At 42.6% G+C, this 25397-nt stretch overlaps 1 protein-coding gene across 1 annotated transcript in view; it reads right to left on the reverse strand.

The window, feature by feature from the left end:
* Positions 1 to 2306: 2306 nt before the first annotated feature.
* Positions 2307 to 25397, reverse strand: part of CFAP77 (cilia and flagella associated protein 77) — a 50827-nt gene continuing 27736 nt past the window's right edge. Inside the window, exons 2-6 of the mRNA XM_053472413.1 lie at positions 22265 to 22364; positions 21291 to 21519; positions 10703 to 10808; positions 7339 to 7440; positions 2307 to 2483 (exon numbers count right to left, since the gene is read on the reverse strand). Coding sequence (XP_053328388.1) covers positions 2361 to 2483; positions 7339 to 7440; positions 10703 to 10808; positions 21291 to 21519; positions 22265 to 22364 — 660 coding nt within the window. The 3' untranslated portion in view covers positions 2307 to 2360. The remainder of the gene's footprint in view (positions 2484 to 7338; positions 7441 to 10702; positions 10809 to 21290; positions 21520 to 22264; positions 22365 to 25397) is intronic.

The following is a 25397-nucleotide window of genomic DNA, read 5'->3' on the forward strand; positions in this document are numbered from 1 at the left end:
TTTATTTAACAAAATGTTATTGTTTTAGTGTGATCTATAGATTTATCTCAGATTTATGGCGTCCAGGAGGACTGGGTGCGCAGGTGAAGACTCAAAGCATGGTCTACCAAGATGCTTGGCTCGGAGTTATGGGAAAATCCCAAGCCAGAGCTGAGATAGAACTAGCAACTGGTGATCATTGTGAGGTCCTCCTTCTGGTTCAGGAATCTCTTCAGTTCCAGAAGGGTCTTGGTTGTTGCGTTGGCTCCTCTAGAACATCGTTGGCTTGTCCTGTTTTCTCCACATGCCCACCACTAGCATTGAGAGGTTGTACGAAGCGTTAGTCCTGCTAGTTGGTGATGACCTGATGGGAGCTCAAGTGGAATCATCATTTTGCCTCTTCTGCTTGATTATAATGGGATATGAATACATTTCAGCTGAGGATCTGGAATCAGTCTGGAAAACAATTGACCTGGTCACTCGTCATGATGGTCTTGAGCAACTGCCCTTGCCCATTCATCCCTTAGTCTGAATTGGAAAGGGCAGCTGCTCTTCATTGGTTGATGCCAGACGAGCCCCCTGCCGGCGACCAATAGAGTCGCTCTTACGGACCTTTAAATCCTGGCGCCAAAGCCGGGGTTTTCCGCTTAGTGATTCCCCACCCTGATGAAGCCGAGGTGCATCCTGGCGAGACGAGCGGCGGGTTCTCACGCTCTTAGTTTTTTTCGGGTTAGAGTGCTAGGGATACATTTTTCTCACACTATCAGCTTTTTCTCCCTTGTGGATCCCATATTAACCCCTGCTATACTACGGAAGTCTTAAGCTATAAAACAGGCAGAAAACGAAGAGAAAAACGAATATGAAGAGCGTATACGAATATTCGCCCAAAACGATCACCTAGAATACGAAGATCCCCCCCAAAGACCAACATGAAGACTTCACCGGAGCCCAAGTCTACTTTTAACCCATTAATCTGTACAACAGGAGAGACTCACCAAGAAATGTAAAAGCAATTTTAACCAATCGCCCGTCAGCTGCTTCTTGCGGGATTCCATGTTTTTGATAAACATCATGTTCTTTTGGGCCATTTTGTCCCAGTTTTGGAACCCGTGAGATTTGTTCCCCCCCCCAGTAAACACAGCCAAAGGACTTGGTTATAAGACTGATTCGCTCTCTTTATACAGATGTCTCCGGTTCGGTAAATGAAATCCCTTAAGCATTAAGAATGACTGCAATGCGCCGCTTTACAATGCATCGCAGGCCCCCTTAGGCACACAACACAGAGAATAACTTCATAATCCTCCAGGTTTTAAAATCACAACTTCGCAGAAGAAGTTGGGTCTCCTTGACTGATGCTGTAAATCACATCCGCTCAGCTTGTGGCAACAATAAATCTTATTTTGATCTTGGGCACCGCTTTTTGTTTTAATATGATAAACCGGCGCGCTCCGCGGTCATTAATACTTTACGGGGGGCTGGGGTGCTGCGATCAGAACCTATCGGGCTTTTTTTTTTATTTCTCCAAAGCTGTTGGCTGATGCGTCGCAAAGGGCTAAAGAAAATTAACCCCTCGTGAGCCCGGAAGACTCTATATAGCCTTTGGCGGTGAACAAATATTTTATTTGGATAGGTCCAATAACATGAATTTTAGCAAAAGAAAATATAACATTATTAATAATAATAATAATATAATAAAGATATAATAAAAAATATAATAAAGATAATTTAATAATGTTTCCTCTGACATCATTTTGGGTGATTGTGATTCTTTCTTCGGTATTTGAGACGTTGAGGAAGACCGGATTGGATGATGGACATTAACGGGGAACTTTCTAAATGGATGACCCCGAGGCTCTTTAAATATTAACCCTTTACTAGCCCATCTTTCTTCTGATTCCATGGAATTCTGCATCGAGGGGTCTCTCCTTACTACTGGTTAGGATGACATCACCGTCGCCCCTCTACCCTAAGGACTCGTCAGGCTACCGACTGTATTTACGAGCCGTCAGGAGCTTTATATTATTGGGATCCCATTCCTCCCAGTTACAGGAGAGACCCCAGTTTACAAACTCAATAGAGTAAGCATCCTCGTTCAAAGCTGTTAGACAGTTATGATTTATCTCGGACGGGTTAATCAATCACCAGTCATTTTGGAGAGATCTGGGCACTTTGGGCACTTGAAGGTCGATGGAAACCCACTCACTTGGCATCTACAACTTAAATATAATTGAGGCTCAAATCACAGCGGTTTGTCTTCTTCTGAAGCATGTAATTATTGAAATTCATCTAAAAAGGAACGCATAAAATAGCACAATGTAAAAAAGGCCTGAACCCAACCAAAAGCTTTATTTCTTGCAATGGTTTCCAGACGTTTTCGGCTCTCAGCTTATGTTGTATACCCCCTGTCCGCGGAGGCCTCGGTGTGCGATCCCGTCCGAGTGCTGGGCACTAAAGGCTTTTTGACGTGCCGCCTGGTTTGGGAAGGTATCGAGGTGAGGACCGACCTAAAAGAATACAGGGTGACGTTCATTAGTGACGAGAGTTCCATAATATTATTTACATGGCGTAAAAATCTTACAATTTAAATATTTCATCACAGTTCTGTAATCAGGAAGGCTGGATGCTCAAATTACCTACCCCCGCCTGCAGGTGGCCCTGGTGTGTCAATTATACCATCTTTTCTATACTTCCACCACTAGCACACATCCGATTGGCCAGAGAACACAACCAATCACAGACAACCATATGAATGGATTGATAAAAAAAATGTATGGTAAGGAACCTACTACAATGCCTTTAGGACTAATGAAGACCTCTTTGGGGCAACTAGACTCCACTTTGATAATGAAAATATTTACTGCTTCCCTATTACAGGGTAGTTCCAGTCCCATTCAAGACTGGCCATGCCGCTCCAAGGCAGGCCCTCAACTTTCTCCTCGGATGGGGAAGGAGACCTCCAGGGAATGGGGGCTGGAATGATGTTCCATCTTATCCACTGTGGCCTATCCCATGCATGATCAAATTCCTTCACTGTATTACCCTCTACCACCTCTGCCGGGTGTATTCCTTTAATACACATCAACTGAGCGACCATACTCATCTACACACATACGTAAAACAAACATACGGCAAACACGGCCCCATCAACACATGCCGATAACCTCAAAGGCGTAGGACCACACCAAATTCTCTCCAACACACCGAGTGGACTTGCCCATTCCTGCACACATGATGGAGTAGACGCACCATTCGCACACCTACACCCGTGATACACGCGCACACACGCGCAACACATTTAGATGCAAATGATTTTGTGAAGCCGTCACTGTGATGCTTGACAGCGAATAATGAGAAACACTAAATCTTTTATGAGGTCAACATCCTGCCTCGTGAGCAGCTGTCAAACAAGAAAGAATTTAGCAAAGAGCCGAAAAACTTCCATCACCTCATTAAACCCGACAGGCTTGGGCCGCGCGCATTCGCCATCAATACGCCGGCCGTTTTGTGTCAGTAATTTGCGGTGAGAAGAAGAAAAAGGAGAAGTAGAAGGAGGGGAGGAAAAAAAAATTGCATAGACGCTGGGGCCTTGGGGGAGGCTGGGGAATAGAACAGCACTCGGAGAAGCTCAGCTTCTAATTGGAAGCGTTGGGCATTATCAACCAAGGATTTTCCTCGACTCGCTGACAGCTAGCGATACCAGAATGATAGCCCACTTGTCAGTGTAAAAGGCCATTAAAAACAAACAATTTTGATTTAATTGGAGGCGTGCGTTGGGGGCCCAGGTGAGGCGTCTCATCATTCTCTCCTGCCTTCTCTCCTCCTTTCGGTGAATTGATGGGTTTAGAACAATCTGGGATGAAGAGAGGAAAAAGGGAGAAATGGAGAGGAGGGGAGAGATATTCTCGGGAGTGAGTAATGTGTCAGCCGTCGGTGTGACAAGTCTAGGATCTAGTGTTCCTTGTACCAAAAAGGCAAAAGAAAATGGAAACTTTTTTTTATAAGTCAACATGGTGATTTGCAGGCCAAAAGCTGAGGCATGGTGAGGCATTTCACCTAAACGGCTGGCAAAGATGAAAAGAGAGATGTAGGAAACCAGTGCTCTAGGGATCGGTATCACAATCTCATCTAAATGACGAACCAATGAATCATAGCTATATCTAGAAAATGTATTGGGTTCCATAAGTCAAAAAGAGACTATGGAATTGGCCTCCTTTCCACAGCCACACACTGCCTCCTTCCTACCCCCAAAGCCAGCCACACACTACCTTCTTCTCACCTCCAAGGCCGCACAATGCCCCCCCCAACATCCAAGAACACAAGTTACCGTCATCTAATTTCCAAGACCAAACAATGTCTCCTTCTTGACTTCAAGACCACATGCTGCCTCCTTCCCACCTCCAAGACCACATGCGGCCTTCTTCCCATCTCCAAGGCCACATGCATCCTTCTTCCCATCTCCAAGGCCACATGCGGCCTTCTTCCCACCTCCAAGACCACATGTTGCCTCCTTTCCACCACCAAGACTACACGTGGACTCCTATCCATCTACAAAACAACACGCTGCCTCCTTCCCACCTCCAAGACCACACACGGTCTCCTTCCCATTTCCAAGGTCACACGCAGCCTCCTCTCCATCTCCAAGACCAACACGCTGCCTCCTATCCATCTCCAAGGCCACACGTTGCCTCCTTCCCATCTCCAAGGCCACACGCTGCCTACTTTCCACTTCCAGAAATGTTAGTAACCTCTTTCAGACCCCTACAGCATCCCGTTGCCTTCTTATCCTTCCAGGCAGACAAACGGGTTCCAGGAGGCAATATGACGCACGCCCACTGCTAACCGATAACGGCTCATTGTTTCCAGGACACATCTCATAAAATGCTGACCACCACCTATGGTGCTGCTTATAAGTTGGCAACCCTAAGCATGGGAGGTATCACAGACTTATTAAATTAGTACATTTCTGGGTTCTTAAATGAAACACCATTTTTTAGACATGGTAAGACAGGGACACTTGCATTGTAAGAAGAAGCAATGATTTTCCATAAGCATCCTCGGTAAAAGGAGCTTTAAGATTATATATATGTTTTTCCAATGGACCTATTTATTATCCTGTGTGACAGTTGGTGCGTTGGATCTCCTGCCTTTGGGTTTATCGAGCGGTGTATAGCGAATTTCCTTTATCTTGGAAATGTATTTACATGTCTGCATTTCCACTGGTGGCAAAGACGTTGCTTCAACTTCTGAGGATGTCTGGAGCATGCAAAATGAAACGGCGTCGGGATTGACTCGTGTTTATACACTTGTTATCACCCTGCTGCGTCTGTCTATCTGTTGTCAGGGCTGTGTATGAACTGTCAGCAACACACGTGGTGATTGCAATCATTCTCATGCACTCGCGAAACACGCAACAATGTCTGACGCTTAGAAGATGCAAGGAGTCCGTCCACTCCGTCTCCTTCCGCTCAACAATCGAGAGGTGGGGGGGGGACAAGTGTCAGCCCAAAAATCGGAGAGATCTTAAAGGGCAACGGCTTTGGCCGGGCATTACAGAGAATTCTCAACCAGGCTTAGACAAAACATGAAATGGAAAGGAAAAAAAATAAATTTGGACTTAAAAAGTTAATATAATTAGGTGTAAAAAAAAAAAAAACGGAAAAATGTAAAAGATTCTTCGCTTGTATTTTATTTTAAGTCGGTTTTGTTCCTCTGTAACTTTTTTACATATTGTTTGTTTAAATAATAAATAAATGGTTCCAAGGCTCAAGAAAGGGGATGGCGAGACGGCACTGCATCGTATCACCCAAGTGTCTATCTTTATGAGGGGCAGTCCCTCTATAGGACCCAAATTCCCATGTCCCTGTTTCCTCCCCTCTTTTCAAGGAGGTCAGAATGTTTGCTGGGTATGAGGGTATCGCAGGGTTCTACGGCCCTAAAAGCCCCGATAATGTGTATAGAAACAGAAGGAAACGGCTTTATAAATTAAACTGGGTAAATAAAACCCATTATTCCACTTCTAAATGTCACAAAGTCACATAAAAGTCCTGCTTGGCATACAGGTAGCGTGTGCTTAGTGGTTACAAAGGTTTAGTTTATTTTGTGACTGGGGGCACACAGATTGAGATGGTGGCACCAAAGCAGCATTTGCCACATAACCGTAAGTACGATATATCCCGCGCACAACCGCTGGCCGTCCCCAAAACCTTCAATCTTGATGCCAGCGTTTAACTCCGTCCTTCCGTCTGAACCTCAATCATCCCGAAAAGCAAACCGGTACTTTTACAATACCATTTTTCTTTTTGACATTCATCGCCATGATAAATCAGCGTCCACCTTTAGTCTCCTTGTCCTCCTGGTCTCCTCTTTTATCAGATGGATCTCCCCATCCCTACGTCGAAAGGACCAACTGCCCGCATCCGTCCTCGCCTTCCGCGTCCCCAATTGGTCTACCTGTCCTCCTTGACCTTCCTCCCCAGTTTGAGAGACACATCATTACAGCTGCTCCGTACGGGGAGGCGCTCCTCTATGCTCCTCGACACGGTTGTCTTCGATCTCTCTCCCTGCCTGACGCCTTCCAGCAGACAGATTGAGTGCTCGCCTCATCGGCGTGATGTGCAGATGTAAAGGAGTTGGGTCGAGTTTATCTTGGACTGACACCTCACACGCTCCTGCCAGTGTCCCCCCCGCTGTCGGGCTCTGTTCGGAGTGGTACACACAGCAGTGGCGGTGTCTTGTGAGGCTTATAAATAATTACTGACATATGTTAATAGAACGTGTCAAGGTGGTGAACAGCATTGTGCTTTATCAACGCGTAAACTGTTGCCAGATCACAGGAATAATACGCCGAGAGCTCGGTAGAACATCTTCTACTCCTCTTAAGGGGCAGTTGGTTGCTTCGTAGGTTTCCAATCAATATATTTATGGTCTGGACTGAAAAATCACTTAAAGGCCAAACTAGGAACTGGCAGCCAATGTAATATTTAAAGTCAACGACTCGTCTTTGGGATTAACGACTCATTAAATTCTGAAATAGTGCGAGATTTCCAGATAACTTTGCGTCTGTTTGATCACAGATACAATGTGTCTTGGGTTTTGCTACTATTTATATGCCCGGCCTGGGCTCCTCCTACCTCCTGCCAGAACCAATCAGCTTTAGGGGAGAAGTAACGGAACTGTTGATACTTAGCATTTTACCAAATCCCGAACCACCACATTTCATTCTATATGTTATTTGTATGAAGGTCAAAATATGAGTAATATATATATTTGGCAAATAAAGTTGGAGTCTACGCTCCCCCCCGTGTGCCAGAAATGGTTAATTGAGAAAAAAAAGCCCCACATATTGATTTTTGAAGTTACCTTCTGAAAACGAGGTAATTGCCACAATGGCGCGGGATCTTCTGGTGGTTGGTACCTCCTTAGGATCGTTGTCCGTGTGTCTTGCACTCTCTCCTTCTTGATCTGTAAGTCGAAAAAAAATATTCTTAGAATGATCCATTTATTAAAAAAAAAAGAAATTGTTATTTTCTGTATTTATTAAAAATGACTGCAGGCCCGACAGCGACACAGAGCAAACGTACACGGAATCCACACGGAACAAACCACACGGAGAACCCGCACCAGACAAATAATCCATCTCACTACGGAGGGCCAACTTAATCCTCGCTGCAGGTGAAGGTCATTCATAACTCAAGGTCAGTACAGTGAGACGACATATTTAACCCAGCAGAACTCATTGTTTAGTAGATAAACCCCAGAGCCATTTAAAGTGGTAGATCTTGGGGCGGATGGGCAGATTCTCGGCCTGGAGATGGCTTCTTCAGATTCTACTCTAATTTCATGACACCTGAGCATCCCAACGGGTGCTCTTCTCAGTTCTCACCGCTGTATCTCACCTTAAACTCCTGCTTGAGTACAGGTGACTTACTAACACGACGAATAATGCTCGAAATAGCTTAGCAAATGAATACAGCGTAATTGATAGGTTCTTCAAGCAGGTTGGGTACCATACAAGTAGCGCTGAGGACTATCTATAGCCCACGGCTTGCCACGTAGACATGATTGTCCATCCCCTTTCATGTTATTATGTCATCGTGCAAGGAGCGATGCTCTGAATAGATTAACAAAGTAACACAGCATCATTTTTAGGTTCTTCAAGCAGGTTGGGTACCAGTCAACTAGCGTTGAGGACTACGTTTGGCCCACGGATTGTCACGAGGATGTGTGATGGCGCAGAGTTGTCAAAAACTCAAATATTTAATCTAACCGGATATTTCTTTTTTTAGAGCGATGTGCCGGTTTATGTAGAATTCTGACCCTCTGATGATTAGCAGAAGAACGAATGATAAAGACGATGCCGATGTGTTTCATGTCCTTATCAGACGTGGCCTGCCTCCTTTGGATGGAAATTGATTGGCGTGATACATATTTAGAACGCCACGGCTTATGAATTAGTAATTAGAGCGGAGAACAGATTGGAACGGCTGAATCGAGCCCAAAAGTGACAGGCGTATTTATGTTAGGAATCATGCTCGCTAAAATCCCGTTAATGGAGGATGCGGATGTAATAAGAGAGTCTTCCTTCCCACCTGAAAACGTGGGAGGAAAGACTGAGTCACTGGTATAGTGTAAGGGGGTTGTCTTCGGCTTACGGGACCAAAGATTTCGGTTTTACCTGTAGGGGGTTAGTACATCGTTAACACTTTCCGTGCCGTAAATTTTTGTAAAAAAGCTGTGGTTTGTCGGAGAATGTCGAGCGATTGTCGGCGGGAAGAGAAGCTGGAAGTAATGGTGATCTAAAAAAGAATGTTTGAAGAATACTTTGCTTGTTAAGAGTGCTGCCGTTTGAAGAAAGTGTTTTCTGACCCATTTCGTCGGCGACAGAGCGCCATTTTATTGGAGCTCTGTAAAGCTCCTCCCCTTTTCTTGACGCAGAGAGTCCCTGAACCAATCGGCTCAGTTTGCCGTTGATGGTGGGGAAAGTGACATCCGGCCTTTAGCCAATAGTTACACTTTTTGTTTAGAGGCAGTTAAGGAGAACCTTATCTCAACATCTTAAAGGTCCACCACTTGGGCCATCAATGCCCTTCAATACTTTAGGCTCTAGGTATCTCCTCGTTGTAGAAGACGCCGTTCAATAAGTCACTCCTCTGACAGGGTCAACCTTTTGTGAATAAAAGGACAAACTAAGGATTTTTGAGGGGATTCTAAAAACCCTACGCTGTTGGGTCTCTTTCAGGTTCAGAATTGACGTCTATTGTCCTAAATGATGGTCGGATCCTTTTGAAAAGAATGTCTTGATTTTTGGTTTCGAAAAGATTCAATTTAAAGATTTTTTTTCCATTGTGTTTTAGGTTATTTATTCCTTTCAGGGTTGTAAATGGAATTGCCAGATGGAGCAACATAGCAGATATTGTTGTGTATATATATTCATATATTAATATTTAAGAGTGTCCATATTATGTTTGAATCTAGGGGTAATTTTTTCCTAGCCTAAGAAAAATCTAGATGCCGAAGCCCACCTACTCTCAACGTCGGTATTCACTAAAATAAAATTTCCAATGAGGACGCTGAATTTCGCAATTCGGACAATTCCAGGTGGTCCCCTGAACTCAGCAGGGGCTCGTCGGGCAAAAACAAAGAAAGAAAAGTTGTACTCCTCAAGAACGGGAATCGCTGACACCCTCATCGAGGGGTAATCACAAAAAATTGGGTGTTTACTTTTTGCTGGCGCTCTAATAGTTACCCCCTAGCATTATGTGCTTGTCACGATAAAAAAAAAAAAATTCCTGGCGGCCATAAGTAATCTTCTGACGCACGAGCTGTAAAAAAAGAAGCTAATTAAACAAACGGCGCGTTCCTGCACTTACATCGTAAAACACGGAGCGAGAAGCCTATAAACCCCCCAAGAAAACGCTCATTACCATATTAACTCCACTTTTCCAGACGCCATTATCATATAAAGCAGCCATTGGCCGGCGTTAAATGTTACTTAAACATTACCAAACACTTTGCTTTTGTGTCCGCGTAAAATATATATTTTCTCCTTGCAGTCCCGCCGCGGACTCCTTCTTCTGAAATGGATTTCCTTTTAAGTGAGCGAATATTCTCATTATTTTCTATTCCTCCTCTTATTATCTTTTATTATTCGCGTCGGAGCGCTGATTTGCGATTATTGCTCGAGCTATTCCGTATTTAAACTTTTTTTTTTTGCGTTTAATAATGAGCCCGGGTTTTTTTTTTTTATAATTTAGGAATGAGAGACGGGGGTGGGATGGGGGGGTAAATGGTTTTCAGGAGATATAAAGGATTCTTTATTAGAAGGAGAAAGGCAGCTAATTACATTTTTTTTTTATTTCGGAGAAATAAATCCACAAGTTATCCAAATTATTGAAGTAGCTGTTTGAAGGCGGCTTGGTCTGATTCAGAGACATCTACTACTGGGGCTCTACGAATCTGTGGTCATATGTCCCAAGTGTCTCTGGTTGAGAAGGCCAGTCTCTGTTTGGAACCAGAATCCTGGTCTTTCTTTCCTCCCCTGATGTCCATTTGTCTTCTACAACCTCAGTTTGTTTGAGGGTCAAAGCTCTGCCTGTAGCAAGGGGGCTCTACATGAGACTATGGGGTTGTAGAGACCGCATTGTATGTTTTGTGTTGTTGTTTATATGTTAATTCAGCCATAGTAACCCGTACATGGATCCCATTGTACAGAAGCCCATTGTACCTTTTCCTGTGACTTGAGTTTGAGTGCCTCACTCGCCTCTCTCTGCTGCTGGATCCAGACGTATTGGTATTTGTTCTCCAGAAGATCATAGATGGGTGTCGAGGGTCTGAAAAGAAAACAAAAACCAGTTATGCTTTGAGGAGCCAACGTATTCAAACATTAACCATTTCACTGGCAACTACAAAGATTCAATTGCAATGACTGTGAGTTCTAAGATTGGTCTTCATGAAAATCATGAATGGTCAGCAGATGAAGATACTCTGAATGAAGTCACCTGTGATCAAGCAGGGATTTCAGCTTCGGTATAGCAGTGGTCAGATATCAAAGTCCAAATATGATGATGACGAGTCAGCTCCAGACTGTGTGACCCTGAGAATTTGCCCCTTTACCCTAAGATTGGGGGAAGGGGGTACAGGGAGAATCCCTGGGTACATGCATAGCTGCCAACAGTCTAGAATTCACCAGAAAAGTCTGCTGCATCCTGATTATCAGCAGGTACACCTTTACCTCCTGGCAAGCCATGATTTTCATAAGGATTGTCATTAGAGCCACTTGGCTGCCACCAAAAGCGAGTCCCTGAGACAGAACCTTTATGAAGGACAATTAAAGGTAACCTTTTCAAGGACTTCAGGGTCAGAAAGTTCCTAAGTATCGCTATGACATTTCCCTACTAGACGTGTGGAACCGTAAAGTAGTCTACACAGAGAGCAGCGCTAGGCAGGTTCACTTTGATTTTGTTTTCCATCCGTAGACTGAATTAGCCATTTTCTGCAGCAGAATCGTTGACGCGCATGCAAACAACACAGCTTCTCACTAGCGGGTTGCCTTACCCCTGCCGTGACTTTTATTACTTAATTATTGGACGCCGCATGCAACAGAGGCTTCCTAATCTACACCTGCGTTGTTCTAATGATGCGGGGAAGGGGGGCACCAGCACACGCAGAACCCCCCCCCCGAGGGCTTTTTCTAGATCAGATGAGACCTTCTTCTCTCTCGAAAAGCCCACCGCATGCCCCACACCGTCTCAAAACTTCAGGGTTTTAGCAAGAAAAAAGAAAAGAATGCAGAGAAAGATGCTCTGTGTCATTGATTTTGGGTAACCAGATATCACCGAATATCAAGGGATGGTAAGCCAAGATGTTTTCAATACTTTCAAAGTTCCTCTTCCATGTGATGATTGAGTATTTATCCCAATGAGTAGCGCCGGGTCATGCTGGTGTACACAAAGTTTTGTAGGAACGCTGGCGATGTCAAAAAAACCTAAAATTCTATTCAATCCATTAAAAGAATTCAATGTAAGTCCAACGTACAACACATATTACCCGTTTTGGTCGTTAAGTATAGGGAATCAATATGTGTGATTGCAAACGCGTTCCTTTCAGGTATGAAGGCTGCTTTATTACTGGGTCACCTGGCTGGAATTGCCCCCCGGGCTGAATGCTACCAGCATGTCCACAGCCAAGCAAGACGTTGGTTGACTATCTTATCTGGGAGAAGTCGTCCATCATTGGGACTCTATTTTTATTGAAGCCGCGATGTACCATTACTGGAGGTAGGTAGGCTGGGGTTGCCTCCAATCTGCCAGTTGGACAATGCTCACCAAGAACCATGCACGTGCCATAAAACGATGCTTTACAAATATCCGAACTAGCCATTTCTTGGGTCTAGACTGGCCAACTAGCCTGGTGGGCCGCCAGCGTACTTATCTCTACTGTCACTTCGGCAGGAGATCCATTCCCGCAGTGCGTGGCGCTCTATAAAAGAGTAATGTGCAGCACATACGTCATTAAGCGGCAGCTGGCCTTAAAGCGACAGAGACCTTGTTTGCCCCCAGTCCAGGCTTGCCTTTAATTAGGGCAGAATCCCACAGGTATATATTTCTGAACACACAGAGACAAAAATAACCTTATTATGTTTTTTAATCATTAGTACCATTACCAGGTACTCATTTCTCTAATCGTGGAGCTCAAATTCGAATAAATTCCCCAAACTTGTCTAAAATATGTTATAGTTGACTTAACATATCTCTAGCGGCCAGCTTTTTTAAATATCTCAGTAGGACGATGCAGCGCAATAGAAGACGGAGACCATGTAGATGGGTTCTGCCCGATAGGAAGCCCTACTAAAAAAAAAAAGTCCAATAGAATATTTTGCGGCTGTCCGCGGACGCCAAAGGGTTAAGCTGAGCTCCGGCGTGAGATAGCAGCTATATCATGGATAGCATCCAGCCGGAGCGTGCTGGAAGGGGAAAAGCACAAGAGACCCTCCATAAAATGGAAATTATAATCCGAGAAAGTATTAAACTGACACCTTCCTTACGAGCGTGCGCGCGTGGTGTGTGTATGAAACCTGACACTTCGGATTCCTGCGTTAGCTCGCCTCCTTGCCAAATAAAGGCCCACCGAGAATAGAAAGGGGCTCCTTTTATGGCAGGTCATCATCATATCCGCCAGCTCATTAAAACTTTCCGATGGAAAAAAAAAACCACAAAAAACACAAAAAAACCAAAAAAGTTCCGGAAAGGCAGGGAGCCATCAGAGGCTTCGGAGGGAGGGTAGCTACACGCGCCTTGAAAGGTGTTTGAGAAGGAAGCCTTGGGTCTGACAAACTGGATTTTTAGTATGTCTTTCCGTTCACTGTGGGCAAAAATAATTGGTCATCAGTGACTACTAATTCGGTTCAGTAGCCGGAGGCGATTTTTTTCTTCCGAGGAAATCAATGACAGCACTGAGTCCTTTTCAACGCGATTCAGCTCGAGAGCGGGCCTTATTTAGCGCTTGATAAGCATTCCATTCCAGACAGCTATTTTGTTAAAATAACATTTGAATATCTATATATGCATGCGAAGGGGATATACATTTTTTTTTCTCTCCCAGGGTGACACGATGGTTTAGAGTCTCTGGTCACCGGTATCGGATCTTCTTGCAGGTCCTACACATCGTTAAACCAGCGTATTGATTTATAACGGCCAAAAGAATATATTTTCCACAAAGTGTTCTAATTTTTTTTTTTATCTGTGTTCCGCTATAGGTCTCTGTTTTAGGGTCATTTTGTAGTTTTTGTTCAGTATTTCTTGTTGTTTTAGTGAAATTGTGATTGATCTGCTGCTGGAGCGGCAGGCTGGGGAGGGCGTGGCTCTGGCGGCCATTGGCCCAATTGGCATTTGCCTGTTGTGTCAGATGGCCAGTCCGGGGCCTTGTCCTCTTGCCTCCATATCTATCTTCCTACTAGAAGGGAACTGTCAATGACTGACATTCATAAATATTTGTGTTAACACGTTCATCTCTTCTCATTCCATGAAATCTGCTATTTTTGGCTTGTGTACTTGATTATGAGCCACTTGCCCTCTTATAACTCTATAGTAGGTCTTCTTCATAAATTGGTGACCATTGATGTTCAGCAGCCTTACAAATCTAGGGGACTATCGATGTTATTAAAAAAATCCAAACTGGTAGCCCTTTGGGACTTTTGGTGCCATAACTGTCTCTCCGATAACAAGGTTTAGCCCCTGACTACAAAGACATTTTGGACAATGTTCAGCTTCCAACTTTGTGGGACCAGTTTGGGGAAGACCCTTTTCTATTCCAGCATGACTGTGCCCCAGGATCACAAAGCAGGGTCCATAAAAACATGGCTGGATGAGTTTGGGGTGGAGGAACTTAACCGGTCGGACCTCAACCCCATCGAATACCTTAGGGATGAACTGGAATGGAGATTGCGAACGGGGTCTTCTCGTTCAACATCAGTGTCTGACCTCAAAAATGCTCTACTGGATGAACGGGCAAAATTCCCACAGAAACCCTTCCCAGAAGAGTGGGGGATGTTATAGCTGCAAAGGGGGCACCAACTTCATATTAATGTCTATGTATTTAGAATGTCACCAAAGTGCCCGCTGGTGTTATGGTCAGGTGTCCCATTACTTTTGCCCATATAGTGTTTATATGCTCCATCCATTTACCATGAATGCCTGCAAAGAAAAATTCAGGATACCCTACTTTTGCCATAGTGGACAAACCGGATAAAATGAATAAGATTTTGTGCCATTAGTATTCTTTGGATCCATCTAGCTAATGATTATATATCATTCACAAACTGACATGTGCCATCTCCCTAAATCACGCGTGTTTGAAAAGATTGTCTTCTCTCTCTTTTTTTTTTTAGAATCACTGGTTTTATGCATCCGTTTCGCGGAGAAGATACCTGTTAATATTCAGACCTGTCAAATTTCACCCGTCAGAATCACGAGTCAATCACTCCCAAGATTAACCAAATTCCATCAGTCTTCTTCTCCCAAATACATACATTAAACTTTCTTATGGCCAAAGTATTGCTTCCACTTCATATCCCTAAGGGCGATGGTCTGTAGATGTTTGGGGCCAAAGATGGCATGACAACCAAAACGGTGAAGAAAAAAAAAAAAGAAGATACATTTCTAATAAAGTCGCGGTTCTAAAGAATCCTATGTAACTAGTAAATACTACATAATAAAATCTATGCTCTTACTAACAGGCCAACTGTTCTATGTCCTGATCTCTAGCGCTAGAAGCCCAAGCGCGGTCAACTGGTAGAGTCCAGCAAGTGGGTCACAACGTCTTCCATTGATGGTTTCGATGTTGGATTCTATTCTCCGCTGTTTCCCTTTAAAACATGGATCCCATCCACAGACAGATATTTTTTTCTGTCCCATGTATCTCCTACATCTTTATTTTTTAAATCTTTAATCATCCAACTATAAATAACAATAAGTACGCCTTCTGTCTGTCCCCCAGCCCCATAATGTCCCTGTTTAGCCCAGCAGGGAACTATAGGGGATGATTACAGCCCAGGTAGAGACATCCGTTCTCACCTGCAATGTGCGCCGTGCCCCCACCATTTAATTGTTCCCATTTGGCAGGTTGATCTGTCTGTTCTAACAAAAGAGCGAGCTCGGAGAAGTAACTAGACGACCTATCTGCATTCAAGTTGACTCCGGCAGCTAATTAGCAAAGAGGACCATTGGGTTTTCTTTGGAGACGTCTGTGACTTTGTGCATTATTAATTATTTTTTTTGTCTTGTAATTGTTTGAAATGCATGCGTAAGGAAGCCTAACTAATGTAGAGGGAGCTGCACTTATCTGCAAGGCCTCCTTATGGTATTTGTGCAAAGAAAAGGTCACACGTACCGTCGGTTATTCGTGTTTTTTCCTACGCCGGTATCTATTACCATTTCAGTTTGATTTGTTAGAAGATATCGGGGTTGAGGTTAAGAAGTATGTAGTTGTAAGAAGACTCCTGCAGAAAACACAGACTGAATATTTCCCTGTATCCAGATGAGAAAGATGTCTTCTCCAGACTAAAGAAATGGGTCAACAGGTTATTTTCTGCCATCATTGGCATCTATCTATTAACTGTTTTTTTTGTGTGTTTTTTTTTTAGAATAAATGGGTAGTTTCTAAGGGTCTCGCTAGAACCTCATGGGTTTTTCTCCAATCTTGGGGTCTTGGGAAGAAGAAGTAGATTTTAGTCAACAAAGAACCAACCTCTCCACTGATTGGGTGTGACTAGTAAAGGATGAGCAAACTACCCCAAACATTAACTTTTTTTTCCAGTTAGCACCTCCTTTAGATATTAAGTAGGTTCCAACGTTCCGTCTGATAGATCTAAGCCGGCTTCAAATAATATATTTTTATTTGTATGGATTTGGCACAATCTCAGCTATTGGAAGACCTCGCCCTGTCCGAGGCATCCGGGTTCTCGTTCATTGAAAGTTTGTTGAAAAGTCTACCAGATATTCTGATTTCTGAGCCGTTGACATTCAGGGTCTACTGAAAAGACTCCATGTCTCCATGTGTTAAGGTTCTAAGATTAGATTGTCATTCAGTCATAAAAATTGTTCCCATTCTCACCGTATAAAATGTTCACCATGAGCAGAAAACCAGGTTTGAAGAATGGAAGTTACTGAGATGTTCGAACACGCTGGTCTAGGTTTTATTCATTCTATGTTTGTTAGACCAAGGATCTCTCACCCACCATGAGGACACCTGCCCTCTTTTCTGCCTCACAAGACTCCTTTAATTAATTTATTGGTACCACCTAGAAGAAAGCTATGGTTTTCTGACAGTTCTAAACTTCATTTCATGTTTTTTTCTCCTTCTTTCCCCTCTCCTGTGCCTAGTTATTTTTTCTAGTCATCTCTTTAACCTATTGTGAACACTTTCTTCATAGACACATGATCCTGTATGTAGACGTATCACAAGAATCAAGTGCTTTCCGGTGTTAAATGCTTGGTTTCAGATACTGGTTATATATCACATAGGAAAGAATTCACGGGATGCAGCTTTGAAATAAAAAATTAGGTTTGTATGTGGTTTTTTTATATTAAAATTCAATAAAAAGCTACATTTGGATATCCAGAAGACCCCCACATGAAGTTTCATGCCCTTGATAGGTTTCTTCTATGGGATGTCGTAAAAAGGTGGTAGGATTTGGATTTTTTGCCGCTGTTCCGGGATTCTGCTCCGTCCTCGGCATCCGCTGTCACATTCCCTCTTTTCGCGAAACTTAGCCCTTGTGAGGATCCGACCCGGGACCTCGAATCCAAGAATGCTGATTGGAGTAGTCCCTGTAGGGAAATCCAGGACACTGGCACATGCTCGTTAGTGCTGACCTTGGCATGGGTTCTCGTGGCTGATGGATTGGGTACCCAGCCGGACAAAGCTCTCGGGACCCCTCAACGTATCCATTAATGTCCTATCAGCGCCTCCCATGACCCCCTCCCCAGCTCGGAACGCCACGGGCATCAGGAAGAGTATAAATCTATGTCTGATTGAGGAGGGAGAGGACACGAGATGAAAAATGGGATTTTTATGGCTTACAACAAAAGCGGCACGGAGAAGGAAGGATGCTTTTTGTTGTTGTTGTTGTAGGAGGAGGAGGTGTCGATCTTATAGTACATCGAACTAGGAAACAAAATGCCAAATTAACCCTTTAAAAACAAAAAAAATCACAGCTTTTCTTCTCCCAAAGCCAGAACCTCAAGGACTGGAAGCAGGATATAATATTTTTATATCAAGCAATCCGATAGCAATAAAAAAAAGACCTTTTCGACAAAGGCGCTTAATCCTTCCACGCAGTGGGTTGGTTTTCATATATTTTCTTAGTAAAAAATAAATATTTATATATTTTATTTATTTGGTAATTGGCTCAGTTTTTGTTAGCAATGATGGATGATATATTATTATAATTAACCATACGAAGAGTTTCCTTTGTATCTGTGATCCCTATTAGATCTCTCCTTTACATCGTTTCTCCCAATGGTTTATTATTATTATATAGCGCCATCATACTCCGCAGCGCTGTACAACGGGATCCTAACGGATTCGAATTGTATTATTGTTACTACAGGTTCAGTAAATTCCTATGATGATAATCGTTACGGTCGCTTGCTTAGTATCATAGTAATGAGTTCTAGGAAGTCTTCGCGTTTATCTTCCGTCGTGTTAAGCGGAAACTCTGATTTGAAATAAGAATGACATGTTTCCCCGTTACATAAAATAGGTTTGACTCGGATGACAATTCCGATAGGTGTTAGTAGTGCAGCGGCGTTACTGACGCGATTACAGAAGGATTTCTAGTTTGATAGGATATCTTCCGTTCTTTAATTCATCAGGATCCCCATATATATATATATATAATATATATATATATATATATCCTATCCATCTGTAATTGTCATTAGGATAACCATACATACTAATTAAGTGCCCGCTCTGATTGAGTGTGTTGTCATACACCGTAAAGGGACACTCCAGCCATCATATGCACTTTAACTTGAGAGGTCCTATTAAATGTACTTGGTATCCCCCTTGAAAATCCATGGGGGGATTTCGCAGATCCCCCATAGGCATTTGCCCCGTTCCCACCCCCCAAGCTATTTGCCGTGCAGTAGATGGGTCACCTCCAGTGCTGGTCCCGGGAATGTTTCAGGGGGTCTAATAAGAACCCCCCCATATTCGTAAAAAGCTGTACGCAGCCAATTAGCGACGCGATACATCAGACCATGGAGGAGGCTGTGAATCGCAGCTGTCTCCTGATGGTAAGCGATTCATTTTGTTAGCTTTAGTGAATGCACATTAAAGTACATACCGGGTACTTTAATAAGCATTCTTTGTTGAGGATCCTGCCTGGGACAGCGGGGCGTCCCTTTAAATGCCAGAAGGGCTGTAATATCTAAATGGTGTCACTACGGCTGGGTGAGCCATCGTGGGTTCGGGACGACTAAAGCCGAACCACTCATCAGTGCCGCACTGCAGTACGTGTGATGTATTAACTCGCTGTACATGCGCCGGGGTCAGTAACGGGTGATTTTTTCCGAGGCCATGTTGCAATTCTTTTTTCGAGTCCCGCCACTTTACGCCAAGACTGCCGAAACTCAGCCGGATCTCCACTGTAGCCATTTAACCTCCATTTACCAAGAAATAAAGCAAAATTGATGTTGATTTGGGTCTGCTCGGGGGATACTTTTGATCCATAAAAGGCCACTTTGCTTGCAATTTGCGGTGCTGTGCTGTCACGTCGTAGAGGCTCTGGCCGGATAATGATAAAGCTTTATGGCCGGGGTATTTGCTTCTAACAGCAAAGTAATGTAACATTTTCATTTGGCCGCAATTAATGTTAATGTCTGCTATGAAAATTGTCATTAAATACCATTTTAAAATCCATTCGATTTGCATATGCAAACCCAATTTGCCATCAGGTGAAATACGCACAACGTTGTGTCTGATTACCCAATCTCAAGGCATTTAGTGCTTGGCTGTCCCCCCGTTAACCCTGTGTCTTCTAGAGAGAGAGGGTCTCACTTCCTTGGGGTTAAATGGGAATGAATGGGTCGGACTGAAATTCCGCCTCTTGCGCCACCTAGTGGTGCAATATAAAATAGCAAATAGGTTGGACTTTAGTCCAAGAGATGAAAGGGTTAACTAAATAAAAAATATATAACGTTTATTCTTTATTTAAAATAAAATAAATTAAGATTATAAATATATATATATATATATATATATATATATATATATACACACACATACATACATACATACATACATACATATAGTTAACCCTTTCCCGCCAAGTTAAGTTTTCCCGTATAATTTTTTTTTTAGGGTTACCTGCTAAGGAAAGATAGGGCAATAAATCGGGGGAAATTTGCGAAGTCCCTGCAGAGTTGCTGAAATTGGTGCCACAAAAGTGTCCTTTCTTTTGAGCTATACATCTCCTGGTGCCCCTTTTAACTGTTTAAAAGCTCTGAAAGCTGAATGCATCGGGGGCACGGTGCGGATACCCCTATGTCCCTGTCTGGCATCATGGAGGCAATTCCTGCGTCACTAACCCTGCAGCCTTTATTTCTGAAACGATCCTGGAGAAAGGTGACGCAAGCGTACTTTGCTTTGCCTTAAAAACAAATGGGGTACAACGGTCCCTTTAAGAATGTTGGCTGAGCATTGTGAGAGCTGGGTGCCACAGCCATGGGCCATCACTTCCTACGCTCTTCAGACATTGAAGTTGAGTCATGGAAGAGTTGTGTATTTCAAGACTTTTGTGATATCTAAAACATTTTTCCCAAATATGTTATCTTTTCGGCACTTTGCGCTCCGTAGAGGTCTTTCAGCTCCCATCAAAGAAGTCCGGTACCTATAAGAGCCATTATTACAACGCGTGAATCAAATGACTCCCTCCTCACAATATGTACATCTCGATCTCAATGCTAGGATATTTCACGCCATGCCCTTCAATCCCTCTTCTATCTTTTAATCCTGCTGTTAGCCCATTTTTTGTTTTTTTTGGTGCCATTTTTGGCCGGAGTCTTGCCGTTTGCCCCCCGACCGGCTGTCGTTCCAAGTGCTTCGTTTTGCCGAGCTGACGATTTCAAATGGCCAATTTACAGATTTAAGAGCCCACCTTCGTAGGCTCTTAGCTAAAGTGCATGGCTATGTTTCCTAAGAGTACGGACAGCCGGGTCCCTTTTTGCCCCGACAACCCCTTTTGTAAACGCATAGATTTAAAGCCGTAGAGAAGAATTATCGGTACGCGAGTCCGCAGGGAAAATATAAAGTTAGAAGACTTGCTGGGGTCTCAGGAATTCTAGAACCTTTCACACACGTTGGAAAGATCTTACAAACTGTCGGCTATTAAATACATCATATTTTTTTTTTTTTTTTTTGGCTTTTAGGAGAATGGATAAAGTTCACGTAAAACATACTTCAAACAAAAAAAGTATGGAAGACCGAGTGGGGTTTATTCACTAAACCGTAAGTTTGTAGGAAACATTTCATCTATCTTTGATGAAGGGCCAACCCAGGGAAAGCGTCCAGCTGGCTCTGTGTAATTCACATTTAAATTGCGGGGGGGGGGGGGCATTTAAAACATTGTTGCCGAAGGGTCCTTGTAGCAAAACCAACATCTCCTGCCACAAAACTTACAAAGGCTTCCTGAAGCAATCAACAACAATCAGCAACTTAACAATAGTAGAGAGATAACTTGGGGAGGCTTGGATACCTAAATCCCACTTTAATGATGCTATAGATTTTTATTTATTTTTTTTTGTTTTTACCTTGTGCAGATTCCAAAAGTCATGTCGGGGGGGAATGTCAGACTAGGGCGAGGTCCGTGGCCTTCGTGAAGTGGACACCAGATCTGGTGGGTGTTCCGAAACGTCTGATGTTCGGCCGCGGTGACCAGGCCCGATTTCACGCTCTCGCGATTCAAGGCGATAAAGTTTGGTTGGAGTTTTCTATGACGAACCTTGGATTTCTCGTCTACGACGTCCCAGTGACCTATAGCTGCACAGCGACAGAGGAAGCAACAAAAGGCAATGTGGGCGGAACATATCCTGGATGTGGGCGGGGTATATGCAAAAATAAAACGGAGGGTTGGTCCACAGCCAGGAATGATTGGTGCATAGGTTACTCCTAACCCCTCCCTCTATTGAATACATAGCACCCCTTAAAAAAGGAACCCACGTAAATTGTACAGATCTGGTTTCTTGGAAAACAAGGACATTTCTGGCTGTAACTTAATTGCAAAAATGGTTTTCTAACCATTATCCTTTTAAACTTAAACTTGGATCAGCGAACACAACGTGCCATTGGAACACAGGAGTGATGGGAGTGATAAAGGGCCATTGGAACACAGGAGTGATGGGAGTGATAAAGGGCCATTGGAACACAGGAGTGATGGGAGTGATAAAGGGCCATTGGAACCCAGGAGTGATAAAGGACCATTAGAACACAGGAGTGATAGGAGTGATAAATAGTGATGAGCGCCTATGAAGAGATTCCATTAAAAAGCCGCCATTTCCAGCTACAATAGTAATTTACAACATTAACCCTGCCTGCGCTGGATTTCTGATCTATTTCATGTTATTGGAATGGACAAAATGTGCTTTTCTTTTCCAAAACAAGAAAACTTCTCCTTGACCCCAAACTTTTAAATGGTTCTGTACATAGAATTACAAACAGAATGGGGAAAAAATGCGCACTTTTGTCAGATCACTACTGGAAAGGTTAATACTTTTTATAACGTTACCTGTAGCAACGCCGCCCTCCTTTACAAAACTGCTCTGTCCGTACGTAAAATTTGGTCCCGGTAAAGTGTAGCATCTTCTCTTAATTCTTCCAAATTCAGCCTGTGAAGACATACAAGTAGAAGTTACTCCTCTTACCTAAAGGAGATCAATTCTGTAGGACCGTAATAATGCGATCGTCAAGAGTTTATAATTCTTATCTCCCCAAGTTATTTTCACTTTAATCTGTGCAAAAACAATAATATATTCCATAAATAATAACAGATTCCATATTCCAAAACTTGGCCATTATGCAAAATTACCTTTTTTTTTTTTGCCCAAAAATATATTACAGGCTTCTAAGCTCTGTTGAAGCCAAGCCATAAAAAGAGGGCAAACTGTAATGTTTAGTAAGAAAAAGCAGATAACGTTCATATAATTAGTTAAAAGTCAACTAGAAAGGATGAGTAAATTTAATAGATTTCTTTTGGGGGGGGGTGTAGCGTCTCTTTAAGGCCAATATAGGTTTTTTCCACCCCAATACTAGACGTGGTCGATATACGGGTGACACCGCTATCATCGTTAAAGGTAATGAAAAGTTAAACACTCGCTCGGTTTGTATGATTCTAACCTAGCGGTGTTTAACAGTTGTAGACATATAATGGAAATTACCCAGTGTCCTTTGAGACGAAAATCTTTAATTAAATTTGTCTTTCGTCGGAGATTTCCCTTGGGTTTGGGAGTTTTTTAATCTTTCCAGTTTCCGTTGGCTACAATGCGATAAGAAAAATACGGCTAAATAAATAGCTAAATAAATATACCTTGAAAAGCTGAACATTGGATAATTCCAGCTGCACCAAATATTAGATGGTTGGCGCTAACGAGAGGGAACGATTATTATGGGCCAAGTAATCAATATCATTGTAGGAATATCCCGGACGCATATTATATAATGAGCAAAGAAACAAGCCACATATTTCCCAATTAGCTGCCGTAATCCAAATTAGTGTTTCTCTTCCAGAAAGACCACAGGAAGGAAGTTTAATGACCTTGGGGATATGGGGGGGGGGCAGGAAAAATGGCAGGTGGGGCTTCTTTATGGTTGGATTCTCCATTAGGTAAGCTAGAACTGCCTACAGTTTTTATGGCATTATTAAAAGAAGGTAGCTGATAGCCCCCCCATGAAACTAGTTCTGGATCTGCTATATGGACTTGTCCCACTTGTGGAATTTGGGGCTCCAGAACCACTTCTAATAGTTAATTCCGCAAGTTGTCATCATGGTGTCTAGGGTAACTTCCACCAAGGTTCCTAAAGAGGAATTCCTACCTCCCCTCCACCCCAACGCAGGGTACCTAGCAATGAACGCTAAGTAGGTTTCTGTTACTCGAAGCAGAAGAGCAAGAAAGGGCCATAAAGTTTTGCAGGGTGCCCCGGATACAGTTATGTGTTGATTTTGCCAACTGGACTTTGGACGAAGACTGGCCATTTGACGCAACAGGCAAATGCCCAGTGGGCCGCTGCTCGACATTGCTCCGTATGCACCCAACAGATCTAGGGGCAGATCCAGGGCTGTAACGTCCGTTCATATCCAGCCGTCGGACGATGTCCGACACCATTAGGCATCTGCTGGCCTTAAAGTGGCAGGGCCGCCTCGTTGACTAAGAACGCCCAACATCGCCTGTGTCAGAAACATATAAGCAATCACGCCGCGTCACGTGTGCTGCATTCGATGCCGTGTTCCAGTCTACAAGAGGTTTCCAAGTTTCACGAGAACAAACTTCACACATAACAGAGGTTTACAGGTAGAAGAGTATTCACGGTAAACATTATTGAACAATAAACGGACTATTTATGAGACTTTTGCGACAAACAATACATATATATATCTTAGAACCATAGGACGATAACGTACGGATATAAAATTATGGCGGGACTAGATCATTCCTATCGTAAGGTTTGGGCTCAAAGTGTAGTTTTTCGGCTGCCGCATTATTGGGTCGGAAGACAAGTGTGGGTGAAATGAATTCTGCTGACAACAGAACGCTTATGTTGTGATTTTGTTTCTCAGTTCGATGGATTTAATTCCATTTTTTCTCTAATTTATGCACATTTAGTTTGAAACTCATTATACGTTAGGGAATTTCTGCCATGACATATTAAATTGCCTTTCTCCTGATTTCTGTACAAAAAGTATACTAGAAAATAAAAAAAAAAACTACACAAATGCAATCAGGTTTATGATGATAAATTCTGTATTATGTTTTACACCCTGGAGACAGATAATGCGAATGAGCGTTTGTAATTCGAAATATCTTTAACTGCTCTCATATCTAGAACTGGCGTTTCACTTTTTTTAAAAAGAATATTAACCCAACACGTAGCCTAAATAGATGCGATTTTTTTAATTTCAACTTTTTTTTTTAAGCTAAAAAAAAACCCAACATAACATTTTACAGATTAGTGATTCATTTAAAAAAAAAAAAATACTAAAAAAACAAACATTTTCTTAAATAAAAATTTATTTTTCACAGGTTTTTAATTTAAATATTAAATTATTTTTAATTTTAAAATATTTTTCTTTTTTAAAAAAAAGGAAATAATTCTCCCTTTATCATAATTAACTTTTAATATTTTAATCAAAATGTAAAGTATACATTTAAAAAAAAAATATTTTAAGGTTTTATCTTTTTTCCCCTTTTTAACCATTTCAGTTTTTGTTGTTCGGATTCATCCTTTACCCCCTCTTTCTTAACTGCATCAGATTACTGAGTTTTGGATCAAAAGAGCCATGCTGGAAAAAAAAAAAAATCTTAAGTAAGAATGGAACAGAATAGTATTAAGATCAAATGAGTACAAATTAATTGGATTGCAAATTAAGTCCATGTTTTAAACATCTGGGAGGTGACAACACAAGCCACCCTGGGAATGGCCAATAATCCTTTATCGATCAATGGGATGTGAGAAGGGAGATCCTCTGTACGGGTATTTATTGCTTTAAGATCTTCACACCAACATGGCAACAAGGGGAGACAATCGCTGCCTCTTTATTTGGGTTTTCCGAATGAACTCTTTGTCTACTGCTGTGTGTTTCACTTGTGTTCTATCGGTGGGATTAACTACGCTCAGTTCATCACTGTCTTAGCATATCATCACCA

This window comes from Spea bombifrons, chromosome 8 (genome assembly GCF_027358695.1).
Source record: "Spea bombifrons isolate aSpeBom1 chromosome 8, aSpeBom1.2.pri, whole genome shotgun sequence".
Lineage (NCBI taxonomy): Eukaryota > Metazoa > Chordata > Amphibia > Anura > Pelobatidae > Spea > Spea bombifrons.